Raw genomic sequence first — 23,678 nt, 5'->3', positions numbered from 1 at the left:
TTTTTTTGTCGTTTTATGCTACCGGTTCTCCAAAATACTTTATACTGGCTTGATATTTAGGATTAACACATCATAGAGGAACACTAAGTACATGTGAAACACAGCATAACAAAAGCAAGTCCTCCCTTATAGCAATGACAACATACACTCACTTTGGCGCAAAATATCAAACTTTAAGTTCACTACATAAGATTGTCTATTGTCTGTATTTTAAATGATCATCAAATTCCGCTGCAATCATGGTCCCAACCCATCAAGTGTTATGAGAGAATACAAGGACTTAAGGGAGGAACTTACTTTTGTCGATGTGTTTTGCTAAACTGACCAATGCAACGCAGGCGACCCCTACTCATCACAAGCAATGACCAATAAAACTGGTCTATTCACAGCAACCCTGATCTCTACCTGAATATATTCGCTCTCTACTTAAGCAGCATCTAATCCCCTCGATCACAACTGTAACATACTCTCGCCCTTTCAGGCTCACTAACAACGACCTGCACACACGCAGGACAAACTGGCCTCCAAATCACAACTATCGTATCCTCCAGCCAACCCAATACAGGAACATTGACACTGTCTTATATGGTTACAACACAGTTGTTATGATCAGAACGTTCAAATGTGGTCATAAAGAGTTCCCAGAAAGGCAACTCATCCAATGTTCGACTTGTCTCTTCTCACCATTCCTCACAGAGAAGAATCCGCACCCAATATTTGATCAAAATAACCGAGTGGGCAATGTCTCCTCCTGATGCTCAAATGAAGAAGGCACATGACCTCAGCCATTCCAAGCTAAGGTGGCAGATTTCTTGGGTATCATCACCGTCAACAGAGATTCATGTCATACAAATGTATAATGATTTTCCACTGCCCTTCCATGACCGGCCTGTTCTCGCGCCATATTCTCCAGCGATTCTGTACGCATGCGCACCGAACCACCAGCTGTCCAAACTGAATTGTCAGCAACACGAATGGCAACAGCACCAGATCCAGACTGACTTGAGCCCGAGGAATGCGTGGTGTTGTGCGACATGCTGCGAGGCCTCTCCACACAGACAACATAATCTGTCAACGTCACATCCGACACACCACCGGATTCAAGCGGGATTGGATGCGTGCGGAAGTGCTCGAGCATGTCAAATATTGTCTGAAACCACAGATGCTGCACGCGGCACTGTCCTTCATTATTGATAGTCATACGGAGATGCTGAAAAGAGAGCAGAAACACATTTGATTAGAAAGCCATTGCTATAGCCATGTCGTGTCTAGAGACCAGAAAGCCATTGCTATAGCCATGTCTATAGGTGTCTAGAGACCAGAAAGCCATTACTATAGCCACATCTAGACACAGAAACCAATACAGCCTTGTCCAGAGTCATTGAAAGACCATTATAGCTCCTGGCCCAAGTCAACCTTTAAATCAGACATTAGATAAGACTAGAAGGCTACCTTTGCCCTGGCTTGGAAGTTGAATGTGAGCACATATTCTCCTTTCCGTGTTTCACTCTGCCGAACAAGAAATATGCCATGGCCGTTCATGTTGTGTTGAAGTACAAAGGTGGCCGCATCCATTCGTGAGAGGGTGCCATGGAACCATGGGTAGTCTCGCAACACCACATCGATATTTGAGTCACTTGAACGCAGATGGCTCGGCACTGAAAAAGCAAGCAGTCAACATGGGTGACAAGGTATAACTCAAGGCCACATTGAAACGCCAAATTGTTATGAATGACAATGTCTGATAAGAATAATACCATCATGGATTATAGAGCTTTAGGAAATGTTTACCAATGAAAAGCCAGGAGGCATTGTGTTCTCATGCCTGTCAATTAACATTCCTTACACCAGCTGGTTACACATGTTATGATGGTATTATACTTCAGTCAAAAGCTGCAAGGTATTTCAATGAGGTCATGTTTTGACTGACACCCTGAAGTAAAGGAAAACAAGGGTGGATAGTGAAATGGTTCAGGGACCATGAGCTCACCTCATGACCTGTGTAACTTCACGAACAATACTTTTTTTCATTCTAATGCCACATGCCTTATGAGCCAATTTTGGAGGGCTCACAAAGTTTTCTGTCAATTGCCTCAGTGGTTATATCTAACATATCTTGCAAAAAGACCATGAAGATTATGATAGGTATGTCTGAAGAAGCACATGATGCATCCCACAGAAAAGAGCCAAGAAGATTATACTGTGAGGCTTTAAAACTTGCTTTCGGAAATCGGTGAATGGCTAACAGATGATAATGGACAAAAGCAAGCTCTCACAAATGATCGCTGACTGTATGAAGGATGTGGAACAAAATGAATGATAAATAAAAAGTGGCATGACAAGGTTCGTCAGTTGATGAGTGAAAATACAAATTTACGGAAAGATGAAAGGAGGGAGGGTGGCAGCACTGTCTACTGGACCCCCTAGAACATGTATATGAGGGAGGGTGGCAGCACTGTCTACTGGACCCCCTAGAACATGTATATGAGGGAGGGTGGCAGCACTGTCTACTGGACCCCCTAGAACATGTATATGAGGGAGGGTGGCAGCACTGTCTACTGGACCCCCTAGAACATGGATATGAGGGAGGGTGGCAGCACTGTCTACTGGACCCCCTAGAACATGGATATGAGGGAGGGTGGCAGCACTGTCTACTGGACCCCTAGAACATGTATATGAGGGAGGGTGGCAGCACTGTCTACTGGACCCCTAGAACATGTATATGAGGGAGGGTGGCAGCACTGTCTACTGGACCCCCTAGAACATGTATATGAGGGAGGGTGGCAGCACTGTCTACTGGACCCCCTAGAACATGTATATGAGGGAGGGTGGCAGCACTGTCTACTGGACCCCCTAGAACATGTATATGAGGGAGGGTGGCAGCACTGTCTACTGGACCCCCTAGAACATGTATATGAGTGAGGGTGGCAGCACTGTCTACTGGACCCCCTAGAACATGTATATGAGGGAGGGTGGCAGCACTGTCTACTGGACCCCCTAGAACATGTATATGAGGGAGGGTGGCAGCACTGTCTACTGGACCCCCTAGAACATGTATATGTTGCAAAAGATTGAAGCAATTCTCAAATTTGGTATTGATGAGGAATTAAGACCACGAAAGTCGCAACTTAGCCGGTGAATACAAATCCCGATTAGGACAATCTAACGCTTCATATTTTCCACATTTGTTTGACATTGTTAGTACGAACCTGATCTTGGGGACCCTGTTTCACTGGGGGTATTAGAGAACCTGAGAGATAGTCCCCCACTGCTACCGGATGTTGCTATTGTGCTGAAAGGTCGACTGGGTGTCCTCGGAGGCACCTCCGGTGGATTATCACTAGCTACACTGCCATGGGAGGAACGTCGCTGAGAGTGGAAAACATGAATCGTTTCCGCTTCTGAAATTCATCAGTGAAAGTTTGCATTAGTTCTGAGACGATTTTGAAGCTTGTTCAATTCAGTTTTCAGTAGAATTCTCAACATTAACAGCTTCACCAACAGTAATTGTTTTGCAGTTGACCACTGAACACCATGAAAAATCTTCCAGGAACCATTATTGTTTGATTGCATACTGCATTCAGATGTCCAAGTGCGGCCCTCACATGCAGGAAGAAATCCATTCAGCTGCCGTCAGTGAAACAGAGGAGGCCAAATGATTGTACTTGGTGATCTAACTTTGAACTGAACATTGATGGAAAACAAAACAATCAAATTAGAGAAGACGTCAACAACATAAAGATGAATGATAATGGATCAAACCACGGCAAGAGAATATGCCCTCTTGAAAAGTATGGGAGACTTAGGATGTTATGACGTTTTGAACTAGGAGAGAAGGTTGCCGACTCATTACGTATTCACGAGTGTCTGTGGCTTCATACCAGAAGAGCCATCTATCATCAAGTGTTTTAACTATTAGTGGGAGTTTTACAAACATTTCTCCTCGGTCTTGGTCCAAGATGTCAAAAAAGTCATCAACATTCTTACGTCCAACACACCTTTCAAGGGTTAACATTCACACAGTTCTAACTAACCCTCTTTCAATAAAAGAACCTTACACGTTACATGCACTGTTAGTAAAACAGGAGCAAAACATGGGCACACATTGAACCGGGCGTGATTTTTTGATTCTATCTGCAGCCATGTGGGCTGATACATGTACATGCCGAAGGCACATTTATTGGCCACACGTTCCATCCGTCCTTTTTGAAACTTGAACCAGTTTATTTCCCTTAATGGGAAACATATCTACACTAAAATGATCAGACTTGAATGAGAAACTGAGGAAGTTCAATCTGGTTTGTGACACTATTGTAACGTACCTGCACTTTTGATAGGCGGCAAGTTGACTGTAAGCCCAGCCTGGATTTTACCACTTGCAGCAGCAAGAAGACTGTAAAATAAGGAGATTTTTGTCAAAACTCATCAAATATGCCAATATGGACGCACAGTATAAATAACAAGATTTGAGTTTGATTAGTTTAAATGGTAAGATATAGCCACTCAAAAACCACACAAAAAAGCTCTAAATCATCCCCAAGTGAAATATTCCCCCCAAAGGACTTGTTCTGTATATTAAATAGTGTTTTGTATTTGTCTCCATGGACAGATGAACTCAATCAGTGCAATAATGATATCACCACCAGTAAATAATTCTGCAAGAAACGTTTTATCAAAAAGAGTGGATATATTGGTTTTCAGTGGCGTACTAACCTGCCGGCAGCCTGGTGATCAAACAACTCCGTCCGCGTAAACTGGCGTATTGCCAACAGCCATGATTTCATTTCTTCCACGTCATTTGCCTCAAATATGTACTCTTGATTATTTTCAGCCTGAAAGAGAGCACAGTATTGAACATTAGGGGCTGTGATCTTGGGAAAGTCTCTTTATTTCGATTGCCCCTGAGGGAAAGATGCTTCAAGAGAGAAACATGTATAGCTAGTGATGTACTCCCTGGTCGAATAAAACGTCATGAGGCCAATAGCCCCTGGCACTCGATAGAGCCCTCGTACTCCCTGGTCGAATAAAACGTCATGAGGCCAATAGCCCCTGGCACTCGATAGAGCCCTCAGACAGCCCAAACACAAAGAATTGTTTGAAATGTCTCCTTACCTTCAACACAAATGTGTTCTCATGGTCCGGCATCTCAAGCGCTGTCGTTTCTCTAGCTTCTGTGATCAGGTAGCAGAAAACTCCTCCCTTTGGCTTCATCGACTGCAATGAGAGAATTAAAGAGATTGGGTGAAGGGACACCGCAAAAACAGATGTGAAGCCCGAGGAAACGAGGCCAGATGACCATGCCTGATAGTTACCCTCTTTCACAGAGTAGGTTTTATATTAGAAAACCTCATTAACATGTGAGGTTTGGGAGGCTCCCCTCCGCCAGAGTCAAGTGGTCCACATTACCAAGTCAACAAAACTCTAGTGCATCATACCAGGAAGAATTCCCTGGAAAGTCTCCGACATGACACCAACACCCCCCCCCACACTGACTTATTTCAGTTCCACTTTCTGACAAACCATGGCAGCACCTGTACTGTTAACTTGGGAAGACTGATCCTCTCCTTTCTAGAGACAAAGATTAAATGGTGTTCAAAGGGCTTATTTTATCCATGTGACAATGAATATGAAAACGTTTGTTTCAATGTTTTCAGCGTTCCCTCCACAGGCAGATGTTTTCTTAACCCAAAAACATCAAGAACAACGTGGGAACCATTGCTTCACAGGAAATACCTCATATACCATGTATCACATGATGATTGCCGAAGGAAGCAAAAATGTTTTGGGTCTTTTTCAGATCTCCACCTTTTTGACAAAAACGATTGTGTTATGAAGAGGAGTTAGAGGGGTCTTTGCCAAGGGAGGTTCCACTGAAATGAGGTGACCAGCAGCTCAAATAACAAGCCTAACATAATCTGAGCAATTCAAGTATGCGACGCAAACAATAGGAAATAGTCACAAGATCAGAAAGGAAAAGGACCAAGTTCACAGATCCATTCATTGAAGGTTTTACATATCTCAACATGCCCACAGAATGGGTAATTTGCTGTTTCAATAAATCTAACATGGAGTCTGGACTGCAATGGTGTTGTACACGTCTACCTGCATCATCAAAATGTTATTTTAAAGTAAATACCTTCCTTTCAGCGCATCGACAGGTAAATACCATGGAAGTTTACTCCTCACTTCCTCTCAGTTTCACTTCACCTCGTTTAATTCATGTACAAAGTCAACACCTCCTGCACTTATGGCAAGAACTGGAGGAATGCCAAGCAAGAATTTTCCATTGTTGGAATATCAACCATTTATTTCAATAAAGACCTAAAGAATCTTCAAGAAATAGAACAAGCGCTATCATGGCACCTGCCCATAAAACGGTGCTGTCCTTTATGGCTAAAGCCTTTATGGCCAGCCCTGATGACTAAGGTCTTTTCCAATATCCATCCCCAGCCCTATCCCTTATGGAGGAGTCATTTCCAATCATCAGCCCTCATGGATGAGTCATTTCCCATTCACACCATCCAAGGCCACAGCTGGAATTTCAATTTATTTAAATTCTCCTCGACTGAAAGAATAAGACATTCAAGGATATCATCATAATGCCCACATCAAGCACAGGTATGTCTTCACTGACTCCCATGACATGGAAGTTTGCAGGGTTTCGTGAACTGGGCCCTAACGTAGGACCCACTGATCCAACTGGTACCTCTCCCCCTGGCGCGACACATTATGAGGACCTCAGCATCCGTTAAATATCCTGCCTGTACCTGCCATCAGGATTTTCCCCCACTCCCCAATGCCATTGCTTGTTCGTGGAAGGGGGCAATAACCTCACACCACAGCCCCACACACAGGTCATCACCATCATGTTTACTATCACCGCAGCTCATTCATTATTCTGCTTTGATTCACCATCCTATCTCATGACCTTGACCCCTCACTCCCACTTCCTCGTCAGATTTCCTGTCATTGAGACGCAATGTTCATTTTGTATGTTACACCATCGGCAAATCAATGCGGGGGTTTAGCCTGACTTAACCGCGCCATAACTCCTGAGGTGTAGCACTGTTACTGCACAAAACCAATATTCAGGGATGAATTCTTTGAAATCTCCCGTTCTTGACATGAGCGCACTATAGCGTAACACGGCACAGCGACGGTGATGTGTAGCATATTAGCCAAGTGCAGCGTTATACGAACGCCCACGCACAGTCTGTGTTAATGAATGATATTGATGTTTGAAGATTGGATGTTGCCCAGTAGTGCGAAGAGAAGGAGTGCCACGTTCCCATCAGTCGAGGAAACCGTGTGTCTCCATGATCATGTTGGGTGGATGGTAGAGAGCTAGCTATGATGGGGACGTCTATACATGCTATAAGTCTTTCTCAATGTGGGAGGGATTTCATCCAGGGTGTTTCACCAATGAGTTTCAAAAGGGCAAATCTCCAACAAGTTTGCCAAGAGAAGTTTTTTTTAATTTCTAGACAATAAACTTTCATCACATATTGTTTTACAATAATGGCCCAAGTGGTCCAGATAAGTACATGTTTATTATAAAGTTTGCAATATCAAAATTATCATCTAACTATGTCTAATAAAATTTTCCCACGCAATACTAAACCTCTTACAGACATATATTCTTAACACCTCATTCTAAGAGGTTTTTCAAAAGAAAGGATCAGGCCTAAAGTCATGCTTGTATTGTAATCACTGAACGTTTCAGTATTTCACAATCAACTCTATTCAGAATGACAAAAGCCAGAGATTTACTATTTGCACATAGAGTAGAGCAGGATAGAGGTCCTCCATGTCACAGTCACTGTGTGAGCAGCGATCAAAGCAGTGTAGAGGTCCTCCATGTCACAGCCACTGTGTGAGCAGCGATCAAAGCAGTATAGAGGTCCTCCATGTCACAGCCACTGTGTGAGCAGCGATCAAAGCAGTATAGAGGTCCTCCATGTCACAGCCACTGTGTGAGCAGCGATCAAAGCAGTATAGAGGTCCTCCATGTCACAGCCACTGTGTGAGCAGCAATCAAAGCAGTATAGAGGTCCTCCATGTCACAGCCACTGTGTGAGCAGCGATCAAAGCAGTATAGAGGTCCTCCATGTCACAGCCACTGTGTGAGCAGCGATCAAAGCAGTATAGAGGTCCTCCATGTCACAGCCACTGTGTGAGCAGCGATCAAAGCAGTATAGAGGTCCTCCATGTCACAGCCACTGTGTGAGCAGCGATCAAAGCAGTATAGAGGTCCTCCGTGTCACAGCCACTGTGTGAGCAGTGATCAAAGCAGTATAGAGGTCCTCCGTGTCACAGCCACTGTGTGAGCAGCGATCAAAGCAGTATAGAGGTCCTCCGTGTCACAGCCACTGTGTGAGCAGTGATCAAAGCAGTGTAGAGGTCCTCCATGTCACAGTCACTGTGTGAGCAGCGATCAAAGCAGTGTAGAGGTCCTCCATGTCACAGCCACTGTGGGAGCAGTGATCAAAGCAGTATAGAGGTCCTCCATGTCACAGTCACTGTGTGAGCAGCGATCAAAGCAGTATAGAGGTCCTCCATGTCACAGCCACTGTGTGAGCAGTGATCAAAGCAGTATAGAGGTCCTCCATGTCACAGCCACTGTGTGAGCAGTGATCAAAGCAGTATAGAGGTCCTCCATGTCACAGCCACTGTGTGAGCAGCGATCAAAGCAGTATAGAGGTCCTCCATGTCACAGCCACTGTGTGAGCAGCGATCAAAGCAGTATAGAGGTCCTCCATGTCACAGTCACTGTGTGAGCAGCGATCAAAGCAGTGTAGAGGTCCTCCATGTCACAGCCACTGTGTGAGCAGCGATCAAAGCAGTATAGAGGTCCTCCGTGTCACAGCCACTGTGGGAGCAGTGATCAAAGCAGTATAGAGGTCCTCCGTGTCACAGCCACTGTGTGAGAGGGATGGGCAGGGCTAATGATTGTCTACTGCAGCAGTGGAGATCAGCATGGGCACACTAATGCCAGTGCATTTCCTCAACAATATTGCAGCTCTGAAGTACATGAAGTAGGGTTGTATCAAATATTTTTATCTGGGGGGGGCTTGTTTTTCGGCGAAGACGGTGGTGCAGACAGAGTCATTCTCTTGCTCCTCCCCTTGCAGAGAGAGTTATCTACCTGCCCATCCCATTGTAGATACTCAATCCATGCTAAGGACGACAACTACAAGTTGTACGATATAAGCTCACCCATGTGACCAAATAACAGTGGAGTTGGAATTATTCAAAATCCAACTAAAGCCAAGGATGAATGGGAATAGGATTACAGTAAGCCCCTTCTGAAATAATTACAGTAATTCCAGAAGGTTGAAACAGGTTGAATTGTTTGAAAAGAAATTACAAAGTGGACGGTATAAAATGACATGTTCAGTCATGACAACGTACCAGGTGACACCAAAACGATTGTATACACTTGATCTTGAATAACTCCATCAAATACAAATTTAATTTTCACCAAATTTCTGCCACATGTAGCTGAGATCAAGATATTTTGTATCCATCTTTTAAAATCTCATTACCTGGTTTTCTTAAATGCACAATCATCACAATAGCCATTTAGATTTTTGGCACTTCAGCACCTAAGCAGGTTTTATTGGGTGTCATTAGTCACCTATCAAACACTTAGACCAGAGTAATAATGCATTCATAAAGTGTATCGTGGAGGGTTTGGTTGAGCTGACAGAAAAAGGAACAAACGTCTATGTTACACCACCCTCAGGACATCAAAATAATCAGGGCTAGTTTTGTCACATTGCGGTCGGAGAACTGAATTGGTGACCAATAAAACCTGCCTGGCTGCATGTATATCGCAAAATGTCTGCTTATTGCACACCAACTAATGCAGATTATGAGATCAAACTAACCAGACACCAAAAGAATTGATGACTGCAATATATGTGGTACACATTTTAAGTATATATTTTGGGATTTATATTCAAGATACACCTTTTGTATCACTTCAGGGTAAGGAGGAATTGGTCAATTACAATATTCTCACCTTATCTAAAGTTACAAATGGTTTATAGTCAGATATCACCAATGGGAGAGGTTGTCATCTGCGGGGACCCTGTAAGCTCTCCTTAGAACTCTTTAGATACAGGTGGGTGGGGTAGTGAGGCTTGACAAAGAGACCTGCCTAAAGACTCACGCCAACTCTGGACTTCGAACCAGAGCCATCTCAATAGGGAGATATAGCCTTTGGTGAACAGACACTTTTGACTCTTTAGTCTTTTTTCAAAAGTTTATTTCATCATGACCATCAAATTCAGCTTTATGACCCAGGCAGGGACCTTTGCCATAAAAAGTTGATAAAAATTCCAATACAACGTTAACGGTTACTCTACGAAAAATGGGTACTTGTCATTTGAGAAAGTTGTATGGTATGACATTCTCACCCGGAAATGATGAAATCGAGCAAGGGATGACAAGGGAACAGTGTCGATTGTCTGTAGCACATGTATGAGAGGTGTCTCTGCATTCCAGAATGAATGATTTTCTTCAACAACAGCGATCGGACATGTCTGACAGTACTACGACACATGGCTCATAGTCATAATGACAAGTCTACCTTGGGTATGGGCGGTTATTTCCGCATAAATAGAGGTTGTCTCAAATAGACATTTTATGTCGTGTTATGACTCGAATAGACGTTTGGTGGCGCTTTTCAAATAGACATACACTCAAATAGACGTTTGGTGGCGCTCGTATCTCAAATAAACATATATTGTCGTGTTTTCTGATTTGTGTGTATAACTCAAATAGACATTTGGTGGCGCTTTATTTGAGATACGAGCGCCACCAAACGTCTATTTGAGTGTATGTCTATTTGAGATACGACACAATATGTTTATTTCAGGTACGTCTCCGTTAAAACGAGCGCCACCAAACGTCTATTCGAGTCATAACACGACATAAAATGTCTATTTGAGACAACCTCTATTTATGCGGAAATAACCGCCCATACTTGGGCATGCTGGTGTGACATCATCAACATTGGGTTACATCAGCAATAACATCTTTATGAGTGGAAATATTGAAAGAAAAATTTGTTAGAATTTCAGCGTGGGTGAGCTTTATCGGAAGTTATGGCTCTCAAATATCAAAATGATCAGTTCACGTATCTTTACATGTGATTGAGAGGGAGGTCACAAGCACTCCATATGAGACCTGTCACAGCAAAACGAGATGCATTTCACACAGAAGATGACACTCCTCAGGAGATAATCGAAGAAATTGATATACACGTACTCAGATTTCACAAAAGGCAGACAACAGTGAAATGAACAACCAGTCCATCTCAACCTGCCAAGCCTGGTTTTGCTGTGACGGGTCACAAATAACTACCCGTCATTCTTGTCATTCGGAGGAAGATGCTCAGCCACAACTAACCAGCAGACAAGACCAACCACATGTTCTTTTGTTTGTTGTGGAGTGCCAATATTGGTTTGTTTAGCCACCTACCACTGGCACAACATCAACTATATAGAGGCCGCCCTTACACCAGGCGGAGGAAGCCACTGCTGGCCACAACAAACAAGCAGCAAACAAAAGACCGCATGGTCGCACACCACAAGTTGCCTAGGTTTGTTTTGGCTAGCAGTAGCTTCCTCCGCCTGGTGTAAGTGACTGGTCCTTCCCACTTCGGACTGAGTCACAACGGTGACCTTTCGGGCAGACAGTTTGATATGAGAACTTGCTCGACTTACCTTTGGTGGTGTGTAGTATTCTAGCATATGTCCGCCTGTTGTTTTGACGAGGACAAGTTGACACCGATCCCATTTTGATTTACCACAATAGTCTTCACCAACCAACTGATTCACTATTCCTTTTTTGATACATTCCACAATCAGTTTGGTCAACTTTGTTTTATCGTGCTTTTCTTTCGGTCTCGCGTGTTTCTTCCGAGTGTAATTAGGTCGATTCGATTCGGAAGACAGTTCGACCTCGTCGCTGTGTTGTTTGAATAAGCCACGTACACTTCCTTTGAAGTGGCGAAACGACAACTTACGGAAAAATGGTTTGTGAGATTTGCTGTGATTGACAGGCGAGTGTTGGTCGTCTGTTTCTGAATAATCCTCATCGAAAATGAGCGGTCGGCTTCGATGTGGCGTCGGTGATAAACTGCTCGTCCGCTTGGCTTTTGGTAGCGACAGGGGTGAGGGGAAGCACGTCTCAACATACTTGGGCTCCACCAGGGCATGGAAATGTTCAAGGAAGTGTGTGACAAAAGCACTGGCGAACTCTGAGCCAACACCAGGCCTGTCTATGCTTGGATTATCATAGAGAAATAACCTGAAGTTCCTGGCAAACTCGACCGCAGCTGTGGAGGCATTCTGCTCACAGAAATCCGACCATCTGATATAGCTGGTATCCCCATTGACCGAGGCCATGTCCTACACCATTGAGGCATTATAAAATATCATAAAAACAAGATCTGCGGGCATAAATGTGACCACATGCCTGCATGACATGGATGAAATGTACGGATAGCTCGTCGAGTTCACTCAAACCGGAAGACATAGTGCCAGACATGCTATCACCACTAACTACACATGTACTACTAGCGGCACCTCGTGGCGTCATTATAAACTGAAACTTCTGGCCTACCATTAAAAAAGGAATAAACAAAGGCGGGTAATGGAGACAGTCTCCTCAAAGAAAACACATTACTAGAGACATCCACCTCTTAACTAACAAAGGTGGCTAATGGAGACAGTCTCCTCCAAGAAGACACATTACTAGAGACATCCACCTCTTAACTAACAAAGGTGGCTAATGGAGACAGTCTCCTCCAAGAAGACACATTACAAGAGACATCCACCTCTTAACTAACAAAGGTGGCTAATGGAGACAGTCTCCTCCAAGAAGACACATTACTAGAGACATCCACCTCTTAACTAACAAAGGTGGCTAATGGAGACAGTCTCCTCCAAGAAGACACATTACCAGAGACATCCACCTCTTAACTAACAAAGGCGGCTAATGGAGACAGTCTCCTCCAAGAAGACACATTACTAGAGACATCCACCTCTTAACTAACAAAGGTGGCTAATGGAGACAGTCTCCTCCAAGAAGACACATTACTAGAGACATCCACCTCTCACTAACAAAGGTGCCTAATGGAGACAGTCTCCTCCAAGAAGACACATTACTAGAGACATCCACCTCTCACTAACAAAGGTGGCTAATGGAGACAGTCTCCTCCAAGAAGACACATTACTAGAGACATCCACCTCTTAACTAACAAAGGTGGCTAATGGAGACAGTCTCCTCCAAGAAGACACATTACTAGAGACATCCACCTCTTAACTAACAAAGGTGGCTAATGGAGACAGTCTCCTCCAAGAAGACACATTACTAGAGACACCCTCCTCTTAACTAACAAAGGTGGCTAATGGAGACAGTCTCCTCCAAGAAGACACATTACTAGAGACATCCTCCTCTTAACTAACAAAGGTGGCTAATGGAGACAGTCTCCTCCAAGAAGACACATTACTAGAGACATCCACCTCTTAACTAACAAAGGTGGCTAATGGAGACAGTCTCCTCCAAGAAGACACATCACTAGAGACATCCTCCCATGCATTACTGATGAAGGCAGCTATGAAGTTAGCCTTGTCTTCCCCAAGAAGATGCGCTACTAATTATACTATACGAATAAACTTGAGCTCCTTTAATCTGCATCACTTTTATTACAATATATTACTGAATACATATCACAGTCACTAGACAAGTTAAGGTGGCCTGCTCCCGGCCATCTACATTATTCCTAACAAAGGACACTTTCTTTGGCTGTAAAAATGAACCAACTACTTTCTGTTCATCAATTATAGATCTGGTGAGTACAACACAAACCTTGTGGTGGTGGAAACACATCTTCACATCACATCCTCACGATGACAGTCCTGCACAGATTCTGTGGTGGTGGCTTTTGATCACATTGCTGGGATAAGAATGCTTTAACAGAAAGCTACAATGTGCATTTTCATCTTATTTACAATCAACAAACAAATATACAAAATGATCATACAAATCAATAGGTCATTTGAATCTTGTCCCTCAGTTCAATACATAAAAATCTGGAAAAAACAAAACAGTGAAATCATGAATCAACCAGCAAACAAACCCCAAGTGAGCCTTCGATGAGGAGCACCTTGTTTGGTTGGCCTACAATATTCAAACTCCTTGTCTCCTTAACCGATGTGACTTGCCTCAAACACCACTGAGCAGGTGTGGATCTACTGGCCAGAGGCCCCCTACCCCAACACCAGAAAAATTGACTGTGAAATGTCAACTCTCTGTGAACTACCGCGAAAGGTGAGTGCCAGGTGCCCCTCTGATCAAGGCAATGTGTCAAATAACAAATATTATATAGAAATAATTAACCTGACAAAAATAGTAATTGTCAAGGTAAATAATGTTTTTTTCTGAAAATACTGTCACCTATTTCAGTTCAGTATAATTGACACTTAATTCATTTCACACCAATAAGGTTTCAAACAGTCTGACCAGTGAGGGTGCGTTCATTCTCCAGGTTGAGGACATCCGAGTACATGGAGAATCCAAGTACTTCATTAGCAAACATCTCCGCACTGATCTCGAAAGGTAGATTATCAGCAATGAGATCACCCGCTGTCGTAGGATCAAACTCCAGTTGCTCGCTGCTGCCACCTTCTGGGTTGCACCCTAACAATGTGGTCAGGTATTCAGCAAGTTCATACTCAGTCATGTGTTCTCCTGAAAAATGGATTTCAATCTTATCATCATCTCCGCAAGATACAATGGGTGTTCCTTTTTTTGTAAATTTTAGCCCAACCTTATGGCCCATTCATAACCAGTCAATTTCAGAATCTCATTTTGTTAATTCTGCTAATATTGATGAACTCTGAGATGAATCAAGTGGCGTACCTTTACTCTGAAGCAGATCCAACATCTCTCCTCTCTCTATTGATTCAGCCTGGTCGCCAGGAAGTCCAAGCACTTCAAACGCCCACTTCAGCCGATCTGGCGAGAGACCAAATGCTGGCCGGTGGTTCACATACACTAGAGTAGAAAGATGAATCAAATGAGTCTTTTTTTGTGTCTATCAATGGTCTGGCAAGAAACGCTGCATAACGGCCGTGTTATATGTTTATGAAGGTGCTTTTTGATGTCCAGCTGCCCATATCATTGCTCAAGGACGTACTTCCAAGTAGACCACCTCTGCCAGCTAGGTACCTCATGGGTGGAGAGAAGCATGCAAGGTTTAATAAGTGCCTCAGGGACACAAAGAGTGCTAATTTGTCCTATAGTCGTAACTATGACCTCCTGGTTATAAGTTTCACACTCTAACCACTATGCCATTGATCCACCTTGGCCACTTACATTTGATGAAATCTCCAAGATCGATTCTGTCAATGTATTTGCCGGTCTCCACGTATTTGCTGTATTTGACTTCATTCAACATGTCCATGATCTAAAAAGTAAGTTTAAGGTCAAGTATATACACAAGAGTACTGAGATTTATCAACTTTCATCTCTGTTAAGAATACTGTCTACAAGGCAATTAGAATATCTCATCGTCACACCCTAGTGAACAAAGTCACCCTGGAATCAGCAACAACATATGTGAGTGTTTTTCACCTCTCCGAGCGGCCAACCACCTTTCTGTGCAAATGCAGCCCCACATTTAAGACCACTCCTAAACTCGGCAGATAATCCTCACTCCAGTGATATCCAAGCTCAACCCGAATGCCATCATAACTTACCTCTTGTTCAGACGGGTAGAATCCCATAGCTCTCATGACGAACGGCACCTCGGAGAGAGGAATGTGGGTAGATACCTGCCGGGTGTCCATAGTATTTACATCTTGGCTGCAAGAAAGCCAAAGAGATTTAAGAAACGTTTTTAGATAAGTGACTATTAAACAAGTTTCAATGACAGCTTTGCAAGGACAAAATCAAAGTTAGCCAATTGAGATGGATCTTTCTCACTCACCTTCTGATCTGTGCATAGTAGAAGTAGTCTTCCAGTTCAGCAAACAGCTCACCGTCTCGTCCCCCATCCAGGAGTCCGTAGAACGGGATCAAATCTTCACCCCCGAGGACCCCTTGAGCTTCAAGTGCACTGAAATAGAAACAAACATGCACGGTCCTAAGCGTTATTGAGAAACATGTTTTTTAGCAGATTTTGGAGGAAAAAGACGCCTCGAGAGAATCTATTGCACCCATGACCAAACTCTTAGTTAGATACGGCCCTGAAATGACTTGATGGCACCATTTATCCACTCTTGATGCTTGGCAATATTACAACACTGCTCGTCACCTAAATCAGCTGACACCACAACTAAGATACGAATTAAAATACTGAAACTCACGAGTAGTTTGTGCTCCACATATGTGCAGTAGCATCTGCCCCGCCTGCTGTGAAGATGTATGTGCCATCGTAACTACATGCCAAGTTACTGATCTGGAAAAGCAAATGGTTGGAGATGCCACCGTCACAACGTCTACTCTCTCTACTCAACTCTTTTCAAAATGTCAAGAATTGCAAATGGCACGAACAGGACAAAAGGTGCTGTGGTGATCTTACAGATTTGACCTAACACCTACAATGGAAAACCTAACTTTGTTATCTTCCTTTAATGGTTGTTTTTCATCCATGATAACTACATGTATAAATCAAAGCAACATGAGATAGGGGAATATGGTCAGCGTACCTTTCCTGGGTGGGCAATAAGAGTCATTGCGTTGTGTGGATTGCCCGTCAGTGGCATGATGCTGAGACCAACTTTATCCGAGGTAATGTAGGCCAGATATCGCCGGTCAGTATCGCTCCCAGGAATGACAATCATTCTGCAATGGAAACAAGACATGAACACATCACTGTTGAAATCATGCCCATCCTGGGTACAGGGACAATCATCAGCCAAAATGATTTGACACTCACTGTTATTTACCAGTATATCATATTTTCCTTTCAGCACGTAGAGTCAACTTACTTTTCTAGAGGTGTTCCATATGTCGGACCAAGTAATGTTTTTCGGCACATCTTTGTGGTAGAGTTGTAGAGTTTGAATTTGAATTGGTCGTTCGTTGTGAGGATGAACTGCTCCTTGGTGATTGCTGGATACATGGTGATTGATAACGGCACAGCACTCTGTTCAATGCGATCTGTGCTGCTGACTCTAAGGTCATCCTTGCTGCTGCTCACAAGGTCATACTCAACCTGATCAAGAAAACATCATGACATTGTATCTAAGTGTGATCATTAGGATAAAGGGATCTTTTAGGCAGGCCTCAATACAAGGGGCATTTATCTCCTGTGCCTCAGTCACCATCAAATCGAGGACAAATGACCCAAAACCCCAAAACTGGTGCGCGAGTCATTGCTATTGAGTAAATAGGCAAATTTGATTACTGGGTGTCATGTAAAATTGTTTTGACATACAGACAATATATTTGGATAAGTTATGGGTAAACCTCAAGTGAAGTACCTACCAACATGCGATCTTCACCTAAAGACATGAGTCTTGGAAGATTTGAATCCAGCTGGATGGTGAAGATGACGTCCTTGATGAGTTTGTAATGAGCCCGATGACGGCCGAGGTAAACCCACGGTTCATCATCAGTCGATGCCTTGAACACTGACACTGTGAATTCTGCATCCTGAAATAATACGAGAAATCAAATGGTCCATGGACCACGTGTCCACCTGGGTATCCGAGTATGATCATTATCACAACATGATCCTTTCATACTCTCGTACTTTTGGGTCAAAACAGCCCAGTATTGATGAAGAAAGGGAGACGTCAAAGTCTGACTGTATTGTATCTTAATCATGAGGCTAAATCACAAGTTTGTTAACTGCACGACTACAATGAAGCAGAAAGTGAGTCACCATTAAAACCTGGTATAAAATCGTTTGGATTAGGAGTTCAGATGGTGTGTCATCTCTCTAATGGCCACGATTCAAACAGGAGGATAAGAACTCACCGCAGTGGCCAGATATTGTGAATCATGGCTGAAGACACAATGCGTTATGGCATCACGAGCGTATCGGAATGGTTCACTGACTTCATCTTCCAGAGTGATGGCATCTAAGATCCTCACACTGCCGTTTATGAACCCAACAGCTGAAATGTTCAAAAGAAACACTTACTGGAAACACGCACTGCTGTACACATGACAGGTCGTAATGATTGAGCTGCCTGATGTCGCACGGTGCTGCTAATGTGGGCAACAATATATATAGTCAGTAATTGATTGCTCATGGATTAGAAGAGGAAATTGATGTGAACCAAAAAGTGATACAAACCCAAGTATTCTCCTCTGGGATCAAATGCACAAGATCGTATCATGTTGCCTCTCTCGAAGTATCTTGAAGCAACTGATAACTTTCGTTCATAGTCCCAGATCTTCAACAATCCAGAATAACTTCCCATAGCTAGTTTTGGTCTGAAACAGTCAATGATATAAGTGTTTGTAATGTCAATAGAAATACAGCAGACCTCTCTTACCGGACACCTATGTTACCAGGACACCCTACACTTTATGGTCACTACATTGTGCTTCTGATCTGAATTGGTCATTTCCTTACAATTTGACCTCTGATAATCAGGACACCTATCCAGGACAGCAGCTTTCAGTAGCAAGGGTGTCCCTATTACAGCTAAGTTTGCTGTTTATAAAATGCCCACTCCCATGCTAGCTGTAGCTGGCTGAAGTGACACAAGAACATTATTACAAGCTATGAGTCATACTCACTCAAAAGGATGCGAAGCTAAGGCAAAGACTGCTGCATCATGATCACGATGGACAATCTGAAATAAAAATGTTGTTTGGATGTCAAAACTAGAATGTCAGAGAGTGCAGCCCCCTCCTGAGGCACTAGTCACTAGTTATGGATAACCGCCAAGTTCGATAAGCTAATAAAAACTAATGATTTCAAAATTTTGTAATAATATGCGCTACAAACTATGACTAATTAGAATAAGATGAATTAACTTACATCTACTTTGGTTCCATCTGATGTGATGTAACCATATACGGCTGACATCGTCCCCACAGCGTAATCTCGGATCACAAACTTCCTAGCAGAGATGGTGGCATCTGGAGGATACTCCCCATTCTCCCCATCACTGGAAAGAAAAAAACTGCTGTTGACTACTTCATGACGGAAGACAGATATTCCAATCAGACGTGTGATGATGCACGCTCTGGTAGATCGAAATGTTGGTCTGACAGCGTCATGATGCAATGAATGATGGTCGGCATTGCTAGAATGATGCTGAAGAAAGCAGTATTCATCAAATAAGGTCATGGAACTTCTCATAGTAAGGTGGTTAAGGTCACATTCAAGGTTGAAAATATCCGAACGGCAGATCATTCAAATGAAATGCTCATAAGGTTTTCAGTCGCCCTGGCAGCATTGTGCTCAAACTTAAACTATTTGTTGACCAAGACCTCCGGTTTACAGAATCCAAGCGAAGTTGATTACTAATTGCTCCAGAGTAACAGTTCTGTGATCAGTTCTCCCAACAGGCTGACGCCTGGTAAGTTCATTATCAATCTATACAAATCATACTAACATGAGATCAAACTCAGGCACGAAGGCAAAGGAGAGGGAGTTGATTGGACCAATGTTAAAATCTTGATACCTGAAATGCAAAACACATAGTTGAAGGAGAAACGACTTGTACAGATAAAGTGATATACACAACTTTGACCGAGGAGCACCATGTTGTTTGCCGTAAGAGAGGCGACCTTGGCTTGTTTTGAATCAATTCCAACAACATATATGGACAAACTTGTATAACTCTCTCGACAAACCATGCCTCTGACCTCGTCGTTATGGAATGACCACTATAAATGATGCTGTAAACTATGGAGAGCGTAATTTCTAAGAGGCAATTGTGAATGCACAGCATGTACACACATTGATGTCTACACATGAGATATCTTACCAGTTGGCCAGCTTCAACGTCTGGTCAAAGAATTTAACATGTCCATTAGCATCACCCATCACAATGAAGTTATCAGTTGTTGTGAGCACATTCAAGCCACGATCCTGCATCTTCACCAGCTTCAGTGCTTTCTTGTCTGGAGTTGATTCAGAAGCAGCGACCTTGGTCAATGGTTTGTTACTGTCCCAAACCACAAGGTTACCAATGGAGGTGGCAGTCAATGCACGGCTGCTGTTTCGCTGGTAAATGGTTTGACTGTACTTTCCAACAGGTTTGTTGAAATCACGGTCAGACAGAGGTGGTGCAAAGTACTGCATCTTTTCATTTTTCTGGAAAGAAAAACAGAAATACTAAAACACCTGTCTCACAACCATATCAGATAATGCTGAGAGGTATTAGACGGAGGGATCATTGACGTTTATTAACATTCCTCCTCCTGCTTATGTTGATTGTTGATTGGTAAGGACATAAATCATCTGTTCAAATGACATGGCTCAAGACGGCGCAAAATGTACAATGCAGCACAAAATATTGTCTTTTCATCGAGATTGAAAGAACACTCACCCAGGAGTAGAAGATAACTTGAGAATCGCTGTTTGTGACCAATTGTGTGGTATCTTCGGGATTGAATAAGATATAGTTCTGCACTCCGTATGAGGGTTTGAGTTGTGCAGTACACACAGGATTATCATCACCAGTCGTCCAGTCCCAGATGGCAAGCACTTGTGTCGCTCCAGCACTCAGTGTAGCAAGGTACTTGGCATTTGGTGTTATAGCAATGGCAGCAGTTCCTTCCTTGTGAGGTTCAAAGATTGTTCGAACGGGAAACCTGAATTAGAGAGAGAAACACACCTTTGCTTTACAATCACAGGGATATGGCTGTATTATGTCCATGTAAAAGGATAGATTAGAACCTGATTTGTCTCTTTACAAACAAGTTGATCAAACCAAGGTCGGAGAATGTGGCCAATAGATCAAACTTACCCTGTATTAGAGTCCCAAATAATCGCAGTGTTGTCTTGTCCTTTATCAGCCGTCACAACCCATCTCTTATCCTGGCTCACGCAGGTACACGTGATAGCATTCGACTGGAAAAGTGAAAACCAAATAAATCTGAAGTGAATCAAGAATGAACCAACTGCCATCACCGAGTCAGAAAAGAAGATTGCCCCAAAACATGACTAACTGGTTACCCGAATGTATCAAACAGGCTTTCATGGATGAGAAAGGTCACAATGGATCTGGCAAGACTTGTCTCTGAATCTGAGTGTGTTGTATCTTTGTCTGGTTGCAAGGCGAGGCTGGATAGAAATGGTCAGTGTTCATACAACCAATACTACTCAACATGACTTACATGGCCTTGAAGTAACTTCTGTGTATTTTTCTCGATATCATAGAGGATTCCCGTGTGTGCATTGGCGTACATGATCATCTTTCTGTTGCCGTCGGTCATATTCAAAACGGGAATGTGGCGGTTCATTCCAAAGGACCAAACCAGACTCTGGAGATATACATAAACTCATCATAAAGGCACATTTTAAAGAACAATAATCAATGACATGGGTGTAAATAGTTGTGCCTCCGGTCATCTGCTGTGGAGCACACCCCACCACAATAAACTCAAGCAGACACTCGACTACCATAATAGATATAATTCAACGTAAAGCCTGTCTCAACCTACTTGCCAGACAGTTCATTTGTAAGTTTTTCTAACACGCCCCTCTGGCCACCACAATTTAATCCATGATTCATACACAATCTTAACAATGGTCAACAGGGTTGTTTGCCTAAAGTACATTTCACTTGCTTGTGATGCCTTAGAAAACAGTTCAACACATCCTTACCAACGGATTTGATGGCTTTTCTGGAGTGGCCTCTTCTTGAGCTAGTTCTGGAGCAGGAGGAGCTGTGGGAACCCTTCTTTCTTCTGCAGCAGTATTTGGAGGGACATCACTTGGTGTATTTGCTTGGCCAGGGGTTGGGGTCCTTTCTTTTTGAGGTGTTGATGGTTTGCTTGCTTGGGGTGTTAGTGTCCTCTGTGGAGTGTGCCCACCCGGAGGTGTCCCCGGGGTTGGTGTCTTCCTTGTAGATCTATGTGACCCCTGTCTAGAAGAAGGTGACCCGTGATTTGAACCAGTTTGTTGAGGTGTTGTAGTCCTGGCTTCCTGGGAACCTTGTGGTGTTGGAGTCCTCTTTGGTGTCTGAGAGACTTCCTCAGTCATGTCCTGGGGAGGTGGTGTTCCTTTCTGAGATGGTGGTGCTTCTTGGACTGTTTGAGTACCCTGTTCAGTAGCTTCCTCAGTTTCCAGTTCCTCAACCGTCTGATCAGCCTTGTCTTCCACTGAATGTTCTGTTGGAACTGGACTGCCCTCAGCAGGCTCAACCATTTCCTCAGCTGCTTCTCGCGTGGCCTCAGCCAGCACCTGGGATGTTAAAGCCACAACAGGTGATACCATGCCACTTCCAGGTGCTGGTGTTCCTTTAGGAGAACCCTCACTATCTTCAGCTTGCTGTGGACTTGGTGTTCTCTGCAGAGGAGATCCTTTGCCACTTCCGGCAGGGGTTGCGGAACCCTTTGGACTTGGAGGTGCGGAACCCTTTGGACTTGGAGGTGCAGAACCCTTTGGACTTGGAGGTGCGGAACCCTTTGGACTTGGAGGTGCAGAACCCTTTGGACTTGGAGGTGCAGAACCCTTTGGACTTGGAGGTGCGGAACCCTTTGGACTTGGAGGTGCAGAACCCTTTGGACTTGGAGGTGCAGAAACCTTTGGACTTTGTGATTGGGATGTTGGTTCAATAGCGTCAGTGTCTGCATCTTGGAATTCAGCCGCAACATCCTCCCCTGCAGCCATCTGTTCTCCTCCCTGTTCTGAGGCTGGTGCATCTTCTGCTGATTTGGTCTCTTCAACAGCTGCCTCTTCAACTTCACCTTCGACTTCTTGTTGACCTAATTCTCCATCTGCCTGCGCTTCACTGGCGGATTCAGCCACATCATTTTGCTCAGTGTCTTCATTTGGCTTGTCAATGTCAGCTTCATCAGCCATCCCGTTCGTGCCGGTGTTATCCATTTCACCATTAGCTACAAAATATAAGTCATAAAACTTAAATTAGCTAATCAATGCCATTACATGAAGGGGCCTAAGTATATCTTGTCATCGCCATCGGCTGTTAGTGATCCTATTTATCATCACACTAACGTACAGTAACACTACAGTACAGACACTAGGCCTGGACAGACTGCACAGTTTTTTTTGGGTAAAGTTTTTTTCGATGTTATTTACGTTAGAAACCTGAACCAAAAAAAATGCCTACGGTCATACACTAGTAAACCAGCAAGTATATCATAGAATAAAAGAGTTGATTGGTATTTATAATCAAAATCGGTTGCTTTTACATGAGAAACATACTTGACATTGTGAAGCATGTGAAAATGCAATGAAAAGAGTCCAGTCGCCAGGGAAACTTTGTTTACATGAAATTGCGCATGCGTCAAATACCATATTTGGGCTCTTGATGTCGCTAAACTGCATTTGCTCAAAATTATATATGTGAAAAAAATAAATAGCCATCAGAAGTTTTCAGCTTAACTTTCATAATCTGCTGAGTTGCTCGATAAACTTTTTAATTTGTGAATTTAGCCTCCGCCGATTGCGACTAGACTAGTTCTTTGGCTTTTTATATGATGGAAATCCTCCTAATGACGTCATC

At 43.3% G+C, this 23,678-nt stretch overlaps 2 protein-coding genes across 3 annotated transcripts; both read right to left on the bottom strand.

Annotated features, from left to right (window-relative positions):
• Positions 1-443: 443 nt before the first annotated feature.
• Positions 444-12,554, bottom strand: LOC135500151 (SH2B adapter protein 1-like). 2 transcript variants are annotated; one of them, XM_064791400.1, is made up of 7 exons: positions 11,733-12,554; positions 5,113-5,214; positions 4,714-4,832; positions 4,323-4,393; positions 3,210-3,401; positions 1,453-1,658; positions 444-1,210 (listed from the first exon to the last, which is right to left on the bottom strand). In XM_064791400.1, the coding sequence occupies exons 1-7, from the start codon at positions 12,414-12,416 to the stop codon at positions 845-847; spliced, it is 1,740 nt and encodes a 579-aa protein (XP_064647470.1). In that variant the 5' UTR covers positions 12,417-12,554; the 3' UTR covers positions 444-844. The 2 variants fall into 2 exon arrangements, with proteins under 2 accessions (XP_064647470.1, XP_064647474.1); XM_064791404.1 differs by lacking the exon at positions 3,210-3,401.
• A 1,149-nt stretch (positions 12,555-13,703) lies between these two features.
• On the bottom strand, positions 13,704-23,465 carry LOC135500141 (cilia- and flagella-associated protein 251-like). Its single transcript, XM_064791391.1, has 20 exons — positions 23,378-23,465; positions 21,815-23,049; positions 21,325-21,471; positions 20,955-21,058; positions 20,535-20,799; positions 19,971-20,299; positions 19,596-19,664; positions 19,016-19,145; positions 18,772-18,827; positions 18,323-18,462; positions 18,001-18,140; positions 17,506-17,673; positions 17,007-17,233; positions 16,725-16,860; positions 16,383-16,474; positions 16,004-16,132; positions 15,774-15,879; positions 15,391-15,481; positions 14,935-15,069; positions 13,704-14,763 (listed from the first exon to the last, which is right to left on the bottom strand). The coding sequence occupies exons 1-20, from the start codon at positions 23,382-23,384 to the stop codon at positions 14,522-14,524; spliced, it is 3,948 nt and encodes a 1,315-aa protein (XP_064647461.1). The 5' UTR covers positions 23,385-23,465; the 3' UTR covers positions 13,704-14,521.
• Positions 23,466-23,678: the final 213 nt, after the last annotated feature.

Source organism: Lineus longissimus, chromosome 2, assembly GCF_910592395.1.
Source record: "Lineus longissimus chromosome 2, tnLinLong1.2, whole genome shotgun sequence".
Taxonomy (NCBI): domain Eukaryota; kingdom Metazoa; phylum Nemertea; class Pilidiophora; order Heteronemertea; family Lineidae; genus Lineus; species Lineus longissimus.
Note: the sequence above shows the minus strand (reverse complement) of the source record. Positions and strands in the feature narration are given on the sequence as shown.

What these genes read in the sequence shown, in the direction of transcription:
- LOC135500151 (XM_064791400.1), bottom strand. Translation starts at nt 12,416, where the DNA reads ATGGCCTCGGTCAATGGGGATACCAGCTATATCAGATGGTCGGATTTC. An exon ending in AGAACACATTTGTGTTGAAG is followed by an intron (nt 4,833 to 5,112) that starts GTAAGGAGACAT and finishes GCTCTCTTTCAG; the next exon opens with GCTGAAAATAATCAAGAGTA. An exon ending in AACAGGGTCCCCAAGATCAG is followed by an intron (nt 1,659 to 3,209) that starts GTTCGTACTAAC and finishes TTGCTTTTTCAG; the next exon opens with TGCCGAGCCATCTGCGTTCA.
- LOC135500141 (XM_064791391.1), bottom strand. An exon ending in TTATTGCCCACCCAGGAAAG is followed by an intron (nt 16,475 to 16,724) that starts GTACGCTGACCA and finishes TTGCTTTTCCAG; the next exon opens with ATCAGTAACTTGGCATGTAG. An exon ending in TACTATGCACAGATCAGAAG is followed by an intron (nt 15,880 to 16,003) that starts GTGAGTGAGAAA and finishes GCTTTCTTGCAG; the next exon opens with CCAAGATGTAAATACTATGG.